This window comes from Notamacropus eugenii, chromosome 2 (assembly GCF_028372415.1).
Source record: "Notamacropus eugenii isolate mMacEug1 chromosome 2, mMacEug1.pri_v2, whole genome shotgun sequence".
NCBI lineage: Eukaryota > Metazoa > Chordata > Mammalia > Diprotodontia > Macropodidae > Notamacropus > Notamacropus eugenii.
Window position 1 is genome coordinate 416315270 of NC_092873.1, and position 15177 is coordinate 416330446.

The 15177-nt window shown below is 38.1% G+C and overlaps 1 protein-coding gene across 6 annotated transcripts in view; it reads right to left on the minus strand.

Moving 5' to 3' along the window:
* Positions 1–9993: 9993 nt before the first annotated feature.
* MARK1 (microtubule affinity regulating kinase 1) overlaps positions 9994–15177 on the minus strand; it is a 138889-nt gene continuing 133705 nt past the window's right edge. For 4 of the 6 annotated variants that reach the window (XM_072647798.1, XM_072647794.1, XM_072647795.1 and 1 more), the window contains 2 exons: positions 14685–14729; positions 9994–12092 (listed from right to left, as the gene is read on the minus strand). In XM_072647798.1, coding sequence (XP_072503899.1) covers positions 11738–12092; positions 14685–14729 — 400 coding nt within the window. In that variant the 3' untranslated portion in view covers positions 9994–11737. The remainder of the gene's footprint in view (positions 12093–14684; positions 14730–15177) is intronic. The other 2 variants (XM_072647797.1, XM_072647796.1) reach the window with 2 other exon arrangements.

The window sequence follows — 15177 nt, forward strand, 5'->3', positions numbered from 1 at the left end:
CGAGTTTCAATGTGTCTGACTGTGGCTGATCAGACCAATAGGAGCTCAGAATCGGGCAGAGATAGTCCGTTTGATCATTTGGAGTAGATACTCTAAATTGCAGATCCTACATTTCCTTTGAGTTGTTTCAATTCTGCTTTGCTCAAAGAGCATAGCACCCTTTTTGATGTGGGCATGCCATGCTGAGCGGTCCTGTGCCAGTGATATCTTTTGATTTGTGCATAAATTGGATTTAAGTGTGGCAGAGTTGCAGGAAGTCATCAGCCTCACTCGCTCCTCCAGTCATCATAGTGCAGTGGCAGGATAGAATAAAGATGACTGGAGATGGCTCAGGAGGCAGTGGATGGCCTTGGCGTCTTTGATGTCTAACCAAGCCCTAAGTGTTCCACATCACCTGCTTCAGCTGCCTTCATGGCCCCTGGAACAAATTGTTCTCATCTGCTCATTCCACCAAGGGAAGTCTTCACATGCTTGGGGTAGACACTCCCCTAACTTATCAATGCGTTTGAGATCCTTTGGTTACCTTCAGCCTGGTTTGGCCTGTCTGCTGAAACAGTTTACCAGGGTGTGGCTGCTGCACATACTACAGCTTCTTGGAGCCATAGGTGAGAGTTGGGTGGAACAGATGGACACACAAAGGTGGAAAGCAGCCCTGAAAAAGGCTTGGCAGCCATCACACCAGAGGAACTGGTCCTCCCTGAACACATCCCACACCCCATAGTGTGTGTATATATACATTATACACACAGACACACACACACACACACATGCATGCACGCACGCAAGCACATACATTGTTGTGTGTATCCCTGGAGATTAAGAAACCCCTTCTGGACTCCAGGGGTCGAGAGCACTGCACGCACTCCCTCTGTCTAAAGGACTCCTGGACCTCTGCACCCATGTATGTGAGCCTAGCATCGCTTGCACTCACCATAGGACCAGAGCATCTTCTCTTTTGGTTTTTGAATTTTTTAATGACACCCTTTATTCTTGTTCTTCAGAATTTTTCACTGGTTTTGTATTTCAGAAATACAGTTCCTGACCTCAAGTAGCTTACATCTTAATGGGGAAAGACACTAAGAAGCTGAAAAGGGGGTGAGAAGGTAAGAGGGCCTGGAAGAGAAAGTCCAGAGTCAGGAGTGGAACCTGGAGAGGAATGAAGACGTGGCCCCCACCATAATCCCAAAGCACCCAAATCCCTTAGGGTTTGTGTGCACTGCGTGCCCTTCCAGTGCTCTCTGAGTGATGGAGTTATTTGTTTATTCTTAGTTCTTCAGAGGTAATATGGTGTTGGTGGTTTCACAGCCATAAGGGAACACTGGGAAATGATTCATATTGAAAGATGAGCCTTTGTTGTTTTGGGAAGCCTGGGGTCAGTGAAAGTACAATTTCTCAAAAACATTCCCACCTATTCTCCTCTTTTTCTACTCTATATCCATGGTGTGTGTGTGCATGTGCGCATGTATTTGTGTGTGTGTGTGTGTAAACCAGGGTCATCTCTGGCCATGAGCTCCAACTAGTCACGTCTATGATAACCCTAAGGTAGTTTGGTGCTTTGAGATCATGACGAGGTAATCTCTTTATTGTGGGCCATGTCTTTATTCTTCTCTGGGCTCCACTCTAACTCAATGGATTTTCTCCTCCATGCCTTCTCTCCTTCTCATTTCTTCTTTCCTCCTTCTACTTTCTTTTTCTTTCCTCATTAGAATATAAGCTCCTTGAGGTCAGACACTGTATTTCTTCCTGCTCATGGTGTTTTTATTCCTAACAGCACAATGCCTGGCACATAGTAAGAGCTAAATAAAAGCTTGTTGACTTGACTTATTGGCCATTAAACATGAAAAGCTAATGACTCTGTATGTGCATGTGTGTGTGTGTGTATGTATATATGTGTGTACATATGTAGATATTTGATTATATGTGTATGTTTGAGACAGCACAAAGTAAACGTAGATGCATAAATTTGGAGTATCTGCCCCAAATGTTCACAGAGACTATCTCTGCCCAATCTATGACAGAGCATTCCAAGCTCGTATTGGTCTGATCAGTCAGTTAGATACATTGAAACTTGACTTTATCATGGTGATGTCATTTTGGTCCTCTTTGAGAACAAAGGACAACAACCTATGTGTGTGTGTGTTGTATATCTGCATGTATATGTGTATGTGTGCATGTATGTATGTGTATATGTATACACACATGTAAATTTTGTTGGGGAGGCAATTGGGATTAAGTGACTTGTCCAGAGTCACACTTACTAGCTAAGTAAGTATCAAATGTGTGAGGCTGGATTTAAACTCAGATCCTCCTGACTCCAGGGGCTAGCTCTATCCCCTGTGGCATCTACCTGCCCTGATTCAGTTGATATTTAAAATAAAGAGACCCTGTCCTCCATGCTGTCTTCCTTCCCAGTGGTTCATCATGTCAGGACAATTTTGATCCATAGTTGACAAAGGCTGGGGGAAAGGTGGCTTTTATTTCCTTCACCCTGACAGTCATGCAGCCATGAGGCCATGGAAGATAAAGCACATTACTTGCCTAGCCAAGCTTGAAGTCTTGTTTGGGCTTTCCCTTTTCTTATTTCCTCATTCTAGATGAGTGAGTATCTACACAGAAATGGACACATCCAGGCTTACAAAAAACCTTGTGAACTTGATAAATCTGAAGGTTCTAGATCTTTTTGGGTGGAACCCACTGATGACTCTGGGAAATTTTTGGCAACTACTCCAATGTTCTTGGAAAAGATAAGCACCAAATGAGAGGATGGCCTCTTTCACGCAACAACATGGACTTGGAGCTGTCTGGACAGTGCTGAGCCAAGGTAAAAATATGTCTTTTCAGTAACCCCACAAATTGCTTTGTGTTCTAGTAAAGTATCTGAATATATATTCTCTATTTTTATACTGAAACAGTATAAAAGGAGTTATAAATAACTACTGAAACTTATTTTAAGTTGCTAAGTCAATGAGGACTGATTTTTAAATATTCATTAAAACCATTTCTTTTGTGTATAGGAAATAAAAACTTCTAACCCCTCATTTACGTATTTATTAGGTATAATTTTACTCCCTCATTTTGGAGAGATCTAGAAATGAGTCAAAACTTAATCTTTTAAGAAAATTTTTCCTGAGGTGCCAGGTTTAGGGTTTGATGAGTTAAGCGATATGTGAAAAGGTATCTTAGCCCATCCTCTCATTAGAGTCCAGTCTCTCCTAGTACCGAACCTGGTTAGGAATGAATGCAAGGGCCCAGAGTTGAGAGGGACCCCTTCAACAGGGGAAGTAAGAACCCTTTCCCAACTCCTTCAGTCCAGCAATAGTTCCATAATGTCAGATATGTATATAATAATGGTTACAACAGCATTTACAGAGCACTTTGTTTGCAAAGTAGTTTCCACATATAATCTTAGTTGATCCTCACAATAGTCCTGTGAGGTAGGTGCTATAGTTATCCTTATTTTACAGATGGAGAAACTGAGGTTAAGACTCATACAGACCAAGGGTCACATATCTAGAAAGTATTTGAGGTAGGATTTAAAATTCATTCTTCCTGACTCCAAGTTCAACGCTTTCTATATTATGTCACTTAGTTTCCTCTTAATATATATTAATTATGTAATATTATGTTAGCATCATGTTACATATCTATAAGATATATGTTCCTGTACATATGCATATCTTTACATATAATATAAATCTGTCCATCTCTATGGGCAGTTATTTTAAAAACGAAATAATAACAGAGAAAATGTCTTGCCATTCACTCCTTCAGTAAGCATGGAGATTAATATCCCCAGACTTCAATCCACTTCCATTTAAAATAAAGGTATGCCTCTCTGTGTGGCACTCTTTTCAAACTACAGAATTTTCAAGGTTGATGCCAAACTATGAGTCACCTGAATATGATTCCTGGATTAGTTGAACAGTGGCATCAACACTGGTGCAATAGTTCTTTGAACATTGCAAAAAAAGAATTTAATTTATCCAAATTTAAAATAACAGGACAATCATCATGGTTTGGTTGCATTCCTCAGATAGCAAAGTTAAATTGTGTAATCTGAGGCTGAAGCTCAATTGAAAGATGCCCCATTGCCACAAGACCTCAAGGGGATACAACACCTTTCTTTGAGGTGTATTATTTGACACAATAAAACCACTTGGGAATCGTGTTGTTGAAAAGAGCACAGGACATGGAGACAGAAAGGCCTGGATTGAAGTCATGGCTCTATAACTCTGGTTGCATGATCTTTGGTGGTTTTCTGAGACTCAGAATAACCTTATCACTCTCTTTTCAAATTATTTCAGTCACTTTCCATTGACTAGTGAATTAAACCAAACTGTAGCCTTCCTTGGATTGGCATTCAAGGTTCTCTATAATCTAATCTAAATATACCTTTCCATTCTTATATCCTATACAAAATCTCCAGCATACACACCTTATCTCTTTCCTAACCTGGCGCTTTTTTAATGCCTTTCCCCTCTTTGTATAAAGTTCTATTTCATATAAGACTATTTGAAACCCGAACCATCCATCAGTTTCAGCTTTTGTAATGTTGCCTTTTGAGAAGGCAGTATTGTGTTGTGGAAAGAATAAAGTTATTATGGCGAGAAGAAAAAATTCACCAGAAGTGCCTGGGGTGAAATAAATTTGAAACAAAAAAAATTAGGTAGATGATAAGACTTTGAGAAAAACAGACAAATGGTCATTGAAAAGATGCTTTTGTTATTATTGCCTTTGCCCCACACAAGAACTTCTAGTGATTCAACAATTATTTCTTACATGACTGAATCTGACATCATTGCTTCTTTATCTAGAGAGAAGAAAGCAGCTTCCTTCTTTGATTCTGTCAGCTCTACATTTTTTGTTTTCAAAGTAAATATCCCTGACTCCTTTAAAGTATTTTCTTACAGTGGAGGAAAAAACTGAGATGTCATTTTATCAAAACGCTATTTCACACTTGAAAAACGATCACCATCAAAAGACAATGAGTGAAAACTTTACTTTGTGTTTTGCAAGCTAATGTTGTGTGCAAACACACACTTCTTACTGGATTTGTGATTTCTTGGTTGAAAGAAAAACTTTCAACTAAGTGAAGAACTTCCTTTATCCATGCAAGTCAGAACCTGCCCGGTAAGTTAAGAGTCCTAGAGAGTACCTGGAGATGTCAAATGACTTGCCTAGGTTCTTGCAGCCATTAGGAGTCAGAGCCGAGGCTTGACCCTACATCATCCAAAGTCCAAAGCCAGCTCTCTGTCCACACCACACTGCTTTTCTTCCTTCCTTCCTTTCCTTCTTTTCTCTCATTCTCTCTCTTCTTTCTCTTTCTCCCTTTCTCTTGTCTCCTCTTTTTCTTCCTTCCTCCTCACTATATGCTTGTATCTGTGACAAGTGGTGTATATATGTGTGCATATGTATATATATGTATACACACACACACATTTATTTATACACTATAAATTAAATGGACCTATTACTTCATCTGTGTAAGAGGCTCCCAATGAGGACCTTAACTTTCCCTCTTCCATACCCAGGAAACCTATAGTGCTACTACAATCAAGATATCATTCAGTCTTTCCTAATTTACTCATTTCATTATCTTCCTTATATTTGACACTCTGAATCTCAGTGCTGTAATGATCTACCTAAACGCTGTTAATCCCCCAGTTCTAGTCTCTTATCTCAGTTCCATGCTATTAACTGCCCATTAAATATTTTGAACCAGCTATCTTACAGACCTCAAACTCAACAGGTACAGAATATAACTTATTTTTCCTACTAAACCCACCCTTCTTCTGAATTCCCCTATATTTGTTGAGGGCACCATTATCCTCCAGGTCCCCCAGGTACATAACCTCAGTGTCATCCTCAACTCCTCCCTCAACCCACATATTCCATTAGTTGCCAAATCTAGTTTTTTTTACCTCCACATCTCTTCTGCTTGTTCCCTTCCACTCTACACACACAGACCGAAGCTCGGATCACATTCCTATCACTTCTTACCCAACTCCTGTAACTAACTATGGATAGTTTTTATGCCTCAAGCCTATCTTCCACATGAATGGGAACAGATCTAGTGAAGACTTCTCAGGAATATGGAGCCTTCTTGCTGGAGTGGAAGAGACCTTGGGCCCAGGTTTCCATTCCTCCAGTAGGGTGATTTCCATATAAGACTATGTATTGCTTTAGGATCAATGATTGGATATGACTCACTAACTCCTCAATACCTAATTGGCATATGCGCACCCAGTCTGCAGTCCTCACACAGGTCCACCTGATTTGCATAAGTTCTCAATGCCCAATTTGCATTAGTCGGCAATGCATTATTTGCATATATTTTCAATGCATAATTTGCATATAATGACGGCTTTGTAACGTCCAGGAATGAGAAATTTGAACCGGGTTTCAAAAGGGATTGGTTAGATCTCGTGCCTAGAACGTAAGACCTTGCTTCTCAGCCAATGAGAATAATGGTCAGTGGTGGGAGGGGGATTTTCGTGTCAGGGTCTATATAAATTGCCATTCTGCCTTTGTAAGGTGCCTCCCTACTCCAGGTTAGTGGCAAAGGCACCACCCGAATAAAGGAGATTTTCTGTTTTTACCTTGAGAAGCCTCCGAGCAGTCAATTTGACTAAGGGGGTTTCGTGCTTCCCCTCCCCCGCCACGATTGTCAAACTGAGTTTCCTGTGGCATGTCTGGCCATGCCACTTTCCTACTCAATAAGCTCTAGTGTTTCTCTATTGCCTCTAGAAACAAATATAAACTCCTCTGTTGAGTATCCAAAGCCCTTTACAGACTGGATTTAACCTGTCTTTCCAGCATTATTATAAATAACATCCTTTAAATCACTCTAGGCTCTAGACAAACTGGCCCTGTTGCTATCTCTCAGAACGATACTCCATTTCCTTCTATGCCTTCACATTGGCTATTTTTTGTTGTTTTTCAGTCGGGTCCAACTCTTCATGACCTCATTTGGGGTTTTCTTCGCAAAGATACTGTAGTGGTTTGGCATTTCCTTCTCCAACTCATTTTACAGATGAGGAATCTCAGGCAAAAGAGGTTAAGTGACTTGTCAAGGGGCACACAGCTAAGTGTCTGAAGCCACATTTGAACTTATGAAGATGAGTCTTCCTGATTTCAGATCTGGAACCCTAGCCACTGTTCCACCTAGCTACCCAGGCTATCTTTAGTAATGCTAATGATGGAAATTTTGGACATAAGAAAAATTATTTTTGCCCAGGACCTTTTTCATTGCTCTTCAGCAAATACAGGTAGGTAGGTGGGGCAGTGGACAAAGCACGGAGTCTGGAATCAGCAAGACCTGAGCTCCATTTGGCTTCAGACCCTAGGCAAATTACTTAACTACCGTGTGCCTCCATTTCCTCAACTGTAAAGTGGAGATAATAATAGCACTTACCTCACTGGGTAGTTGTAAGGATACGATTGGGACACGAAAGTCCTTAGCACGTTGCCTGGCACAGTGTGTTTAGTTCTGTTCAACTCTGTGACCCCATTTGGGGTTTTCCTGGCAGAGATATTGGAATGGTTTGCCATTTCCTTCTCCAGCTCATTTGACAGATGAGTAAACTGAGGCAAACAAGGTTTAATGACTTGTCCAGGGTCCAGGGTCACACACCTAGTAAGTGTATGAGGATGGATTTGAACTCAGATCCTCCTGACTCCAGGGCCAGAATTCTATCCACCTAGCTACCCTGGCAAATTGTAGGTGATACATATATGCTTATTTCTTTCTTTAGTCCTCCTCCCCCAAATTAATCATATCAAACTCAAACAGACATGGGGCCACTGAATCCTACATTAGGATTCCTCTGGCCTTAGTTTTTAAAATGTTCTATTATCTATGTATTTTTATTTTGTTAATTATTTCCCAATTGCGTTCTAATCTAGTGTGGGCTGTTTTGACAATCCTGCTCTAGGCAATTCTCTGAAGCTCTAAGTTTCAGAGGTGCCAACTTGTATTGGCAGAGTTATTTGTTTCCTTCTACTAATGAAGTCAGAGATCTAGTCCTCCTTCCTTTACATTTTAGTGGGCATATACCATGAGAAACAACTCTCCGCCTCTGGCTCTTTGATGTGTGAATTTCCCTTCTCCTGTCCTCACAGTTCCACTGACAATTGTTTTGGCACTAATTAATCTATAGTTCCCTGTTGCACAAATAGCATAGAAGTTGACACTTCACAAACGACAGTGTTCTTACCCTAGGGATAATTTGGGGAGTTAACTCTCAGCTTTGGGGGTAAGGGTAGGGATTAGGTAAAAGTTTCACAGAAGGTAGCACTTGAACTGAGTGCTGAAGGACATCAGGGATTTGAGGAGGGTATCTCCATTCTAGTCACAGGCAACAGCCAGTGCAAAGGCAGTAGGAACTGGGAGAGTTCTGGATACCGAATAGCCTGTAGATCAGTATGGCTGGATCACAAGAGGACCATGACCTCAGGGAGCTGATATCATGAAATGCCAAGTGAATTGGATTTAAGTGAGGGAGGGTTGTGTAGTCACCAGCCTCACTTTCTCCTCCAGAGTAGAGTCATCTGGGTCCAATGGCAAGAAATAGATCAGGAACTAGAGATGGCCCAGGATGCAGGGGGAAGCTTTGGTCTTTTTAAGCTAAGGTCCTGAACAGGTTTCAATTTAACTGAGGCAGTACCCATTCAGTGATTAAGTCTAGGTAAGATATGAGGCCAAGAATGACCTCTTTACCCAATCAAAAAAAAAAAAAAATCAATCTGGGAGGGAAAGACCCTAAGGGTATCTGGCCAAAACAGAAACAATTACTATTTACATTCACTCTGAGCCAATCAGAGCCCAAACAATGACTTAAATGGGGCTTTGCTTGGAACCTACTGTTGGCCAATCAATGAGAGCCAGAGTGATTTGGATTTAAGGAGCGGTCTTTAAGAAAAAAGATTTTTAGGGATCAAAATCATAGAATGCTTGGAGGGGAGTCCCATGTTACAAGACTGGAAAGCTAGGTTGTAAAGAGATTTAGTCTTAATGAGAGCAAGTGGAAAGCCAGCCTTACTCAGATCTGGAGACAGCAATAATTGTACAGTGGAAGGATCTAAGTTTGAATTTCAGTTTCACTACTTCTTATCTGTGTGACCCTGGACAAGTTTACATTTCTGAGTTTTGTTTCTTCATCTTTAAAATGAGGGAGTTGGATGGGTTCTAAATTTATCATCCTATTAGAGAGCTGAGGACTGCAATAATAAATACCCACCTTGTGAGACACCAAAAGGTAAAAAGAGTAGCAAGGAACACACATTCCAAGGAGCAACTTAGACCTTGTCCTTCAGTGGTATTGTGATATGGACAGTATAGTTGCTGAAGGAAGGTGGAACCCAGCAGAGGATTGCTAGACATCCTTAATAAAAGGGAGGAATGTTTTCCTGATTGCTTAATGGCCCATTATGCATTTTTCTGGGTTAACTAAAACTAGTTAGATATTTGGGATCAGAAGGCTTTAGGGAAAGCAAAACAAGTCAGATTCTGATCGTTCCCTGGGGAAAATATGCCAAAGAGATTTCTGACACCCTCCTTTCCCCCCCATCGTTGTACTGCCTCCTCCTAGGGTTAAGGGACCAGGGCCCAAATGACATGGTTCTCTCATAAGTAACAGAAAAGAAAGAGAGACAAACTAAACCAAAATCACAATTTCATTTTTAGCATATGTGTCTTATAGAGAGGTGAACAGCTATACAATTTGAATATTAACAGAATCTCAACTACACATTGATGTTGTAAGATTGGGATGATTTTACAGAGATTTCTTCCGGACTTATTTGGCCTTGATATCTCTGGAGTCTACCACGGTACCGGACCAAATATTATATTATTAATTATTAACTAATATTATAATGTTAGTTGAATCAACCTTTCCCCTTCCCCTCAACACACATGCTAACTCTGGAAGAAATGAAATAGATTATTATATATTACACATTTCTACAGCAAACAGTTAATTCACATTCTGGTAAAGAGCAAAAGACAAGTGCTTTATTATGAGAACTGTTCAAGTAAATTTTCAGAGTGCACCAGTGAAAGTGAATAAAGATGACTTGCATCGATTTTGTTGAATGAACACTGGGTTAAAAGGGGCTACAGTTCTTTTCCCAAACACCACCCTTTGCTAAGGCAAAAATACATGTCCATTTTAGAACAGAACTTTTACAGAAAAAAGCAACATCACAGTACAGGACAGCATAGAGAATCCACCTTAGAACGCCATCATGGAATCACCTACACTCACAGCTTTCTAATGCAGGATAGGGTTACAGAATTATTGATCACAGCTTTATTATTCTTTAAATTTATAATTTTGAATGAACTTTCTATTTCACTAGCATGTGCAGATGGGGCTCATATTTTGATACTGTAGTCATTAATTACAACATTAAGTAACATTGCACAGTCAACCTTCCAAGGCTAACTCAGTACAAAATAACAAATATTAAAATGTACCAATACTAGTGGTTTTACATCATTTATATCACTATTTATGAAGGAAAAAAAATACGTGAATGCCCAATTACAAAGCTGCACATTACAGGCATAGTGATGTGGAATAAATACAAGGAAGTGGGTAAAATGTTAAACACAAACATGGGAACAAATTGTACAACCACGTAAGCATAAATCAGTGATCTACTGTTATAAACAATGCTCCAAAGTCTCTTAGGTCATTTCACGTATCATGGTGGCTGGGAATGGTGGACGAAGGATAGAGAAGGAGAAGAGGTGTCAAACGTTCCAAACGCCAGTTAATTCCTGAGGTGGCATTATTTCTTAACTGATGCATTGGTCAACACTTCAAAAATGAGTTTGTGCTATGAAACAGTACCAGTATTCATGACATTTCCACAAACTGGTATTTGCAATATTCTGAAGGCAGAGAACCTAACTCATATTGTACATCATGATAGTCAAAGGGGAGATTTATTATTCTTAGTTTTCCTGCTACATTTATTTATCTACGGGTCAGGAGAAAACACTTCCAAGTTCAGAAGAAATCTGACCTAGGTTTAATTTTTTTCTCCAGCACCTCTTAGCCCAAGGCAAAGCTACAACTTGTTTTATTTATTTCTTTAAACTCTAAGTGCCAACACTGTAAACATTTAAAAAAATTTTTTAAACTAATCCTTGCTCAATAACAAGGACAAGAGCAAAGAAAAGCAAGTACAACTCTGCGTACAACAAAAGCTGACTCATCAAGTGCTGATTTAAATGTATGTTTGATTTCTAAGTTATTAAAAAAAAGTTCATGCTACAATTGTAAAGACTATTTTTGTGCACTTTAATTCTGGACACAATTTTCAAAAATGCATGATGGAGGTAAGAATTTAAAAAACTCACCAAAATGTAAATAACAATTTCAACTCAAAGCATCAAACATATATTTCTGTGCAGAAATCTAGACAACTATACAAGATCTTTTTTAAGCAATTATCTTTGTTTATTATACAATTCTATGAACATAAAATGAACAGAATACTCAATTTACTTACCTGTACATGTGAACGTAACGTTTTTAGCTACAGTTATTTAATATAATTCATACTGACTTTAATTTTACAGTTCATAACTATGTATAACCTTATTGCAATAAGGGCAATTTCTACAGGGGGGGTTTCACAGGCCAATCACATGAGGCGTTATCAGTACATTCACAAATTGGAAATCATGTGTGCATCTTCCCTGATCCTGGAAATTTAGTTTTCTTTATAGTTTAAGCTCATTTGCAATCTTGGATGCGATGTTCTTAAATGCAATAGAAGTCCCAGATATTCTTTTGAAGCGGACCCCATTAAGTGATAAGCGAGGAAGTTTGCAGACCTCCATCTCCCACTGAACAAGGCTATCTTGCCGAGCATCTCCGTGTACACAGAAGAGCAAAAACTTCTCTTTCTGTTCATAATCACAGTTATTTGCATCCAACACTTTTCGGATCTCTCTCATCATATCATTGGGGTCCATGGAACTAGTGGTCTTCATACTCCATGTGAACCGCAAAGAACGTGGCTTGGAATCTTTACTATCCTCTTTTTCTCTTTCTTTGGGCTCACCAGAAGTACTTCTGTGAGGGAAAAAGATGAAAAAAAAAGCCCATCCAACAGTGAAATTAATACACACAAAAACATGTTTAAGTTTCCACATTTAATAAAACTGCACAATGCAGACAATATACAGGTAACTATAGATAAGCATGAAGGCACAGCTACTTGAGCCCAATATTCTGTACTGACTTACATTAACATTGGAAAGGTTTTTAAAAGCGCACATATTACCAAAACAATGAATTCACAGGGTATTATTCTGAAATATTAAGGATATTCAAAAAACAGGAGTGAAGGGGACACTTGTTTCATTTCCTTCTCCATTTTCTTTGTGTGTACATACATACACACATATATACACACATAATACATATATATGTGTGCATCTATGGAAATGACATACATTTTACATACACACAAAATGGGGAGGATGAATATTCTATACATACATATATATATATGAAAATGATTTTAGAAGGTACATTATATTTTTCTTCTCTCCAATTAATGTTGTGTTTTGTTTGTTGGTAGAGGAAGGTGGAAAATGAACGGAACTTCATGGGTGATCATAAGCAATGTGAAGGGGGCATAACAGATCAAGGCAAAGTAAAAGAGTCCTGAACTACAGCCATCCTGCTGAATTCTGAAATATGATATTTGTCTCCTCTAAACAGTATAAAACCAGAGGATGTATTTCAGATGACAGAAAGTTCCAAAATAATTTTTATATTTTTTGTGATGTAGAAAACAATGCAAATGGATTGATAAATAATAAAATATCAAAACAGAGCTGTTGGGATAGTAATTTTTCAACTATTCTCATACTTTGAGAATACGGCTTGAGGAAAAATAATATCACCTGAAAAATATTTTATATTTTAATAATATATACTAGTATAATATTTCAAGACCTCAGAGCTACTAATGCTCTGCCACTTAGGTAAATTTGAGGAAAATAAGGAAAACATAAAAATAAAAAAAAGGAGAAAAAATAGATAAATAATTATCCAAAGAATGGTAAATAATCATGGATTATTTTCAGTCCTCTCTTTACAACTCATCTTGAACTTATACAATTTACACTAACTCAAATATATCTAAAACTTGAATATTTGCAAGAAGAAATCTTAATCTCACAATTAGGAGGCAGTTTGTAGAGCAAGCTACCACCATTAGTATTACTGTTATTACTACCAGTTTTTGAGTAGAGACTGAGGCTACAAGGTTAAAAGACTTGTTCATAGTCACATAGTTCATCAGCTCACTGGGACACTAAGCCAGCCTTTTCTCTGTGCTGTACCACTTCAAAGGAAGTGAAACACAAGTTGCACAGAAATACAAACATTTCTATAACTTAAACTATAATCTTTCCCTAAAATAGCATATAAAACAATATTCTTGTTTTTCTAACAGAAGCATTATTCATAGAGTAAAAAAGAAAACTAAATGTTGCAAACCATGTGAAAAAAGATACAATCCATATGCATTTTTGTACATTCTGTGTGACCGCATCATTATAAAAAGGCAGTAGAATTAACAGCAGTGATGCTTTAGTACTGGGGTGGTGCACATTGCAGAGAACATGACAGGCTGAAAACTAAATTGCTCCATATTTATTTAATAGGCTAAACAAAGGCAAACAGATTATTCTCCTCCCTTCACTCCCCTGCCCTCTACCCACAGGGTGTAGGTACCTAAGAGCATATAGAAGAAGGAAAACACAGTAGAAGGACAGCATTTTAACTTCAGTAACTAAAATATAAAACTAGTATACTTTTTAAAGAAGGTCTGATTTGGGGGCAATGCTTAAAAAAGCACATTCAAAACTCATTAGGTTTTGCTTCTAGTAATCACTTTAAATGCAGTAAAAATCCAAGATGTGTGTTCAGCCGGTCAAACGTAGCTTGATGCCAAGCTACTTATCAAGGATTTAAGATTTAATTTCCAATCCTGAACACTTCCGTCTTGCAACATTAAAAATATAATGTAATATGCTTATTCCTTAGTTCTCCCATGAGCAAAACAGTTGCATAAATACTGACATAATTCACATACTTCCATGATTAATAAACATGGTATAAGGGTCCCAAATGCCCCATCAAAATTTTATGTGCTGAGGGTCTTTGAGCCAAAGACCTGGCAAGCTCAACACCCATTTGGAATTGATGACTAACATTACAGCTCCTTACGTATTTGCTTATTTCAAATGTTTGGATGTTCTAAGTTCTATGCTCTGTTTTATATGACTTTCATTAATTTTAATGATCACTTTTAATATAAGAAAAACAATTAATGAGTTTAATAAGAATCTTATGAGTTTATTTTTACTGTGAACATGTTAGAATATAGAAATGTTGCTTCTTTATAAAGTATACACTTCAAGATACTGTCTAGAAAATATAAGGAATTTAGCATAACTTTTTCTCAAAGCAACAGATTTCTGGGGGACAAAGAAAACCCCACCCAAACATAAACTTTTAAATATACAAAATAATATCTAGCTCACTGGTTTTTAAAGTTTCATTTCATGAGCTTCCATTAAATATTTCAGAAATCACATTTTCATACACAGGTCCCTGGCAGCGAAGTATTAATTAATAGTGGCTCCTCACCTTGAGGTGTCAGTTCTGCCACTGGCTTCGCCTTCACTTGGATCCCTCAAAACAAAGTTAAGGTGAAGATTCAATGATAAAGATGAAAAATAAATCCAGAAAACCTACATCTAAAATGATGTTAAAATAACTTTTTGTTGAGAAAACTTTTAGCATTACACTCATTCATCATTATCAATCTGATATTAGGTTTCAGTTTTATTTCATCATACCCGCCAATTAACATTTATTGAGCGTCTACTGGCTATTTATCACTGATTAAAGTTGTTACAGCGAAACCAGTTCATTTCTATTTTGTTCCAAATGCTCAACCAAGATACATGGGAAAAAAAATTTTTTTGGTTTAATTCAAGCTAAAGTTAGAGTGATTTTAAAATTAATAGCCACACTCAACAAAATTTATTATTAAATGTAATTCTAGTAGTCGCTCAATTTAGAAATTAAGTCTCACAATATGAATGAATTATCTTTGTAGTCAGAGAAAAGCTTTTTA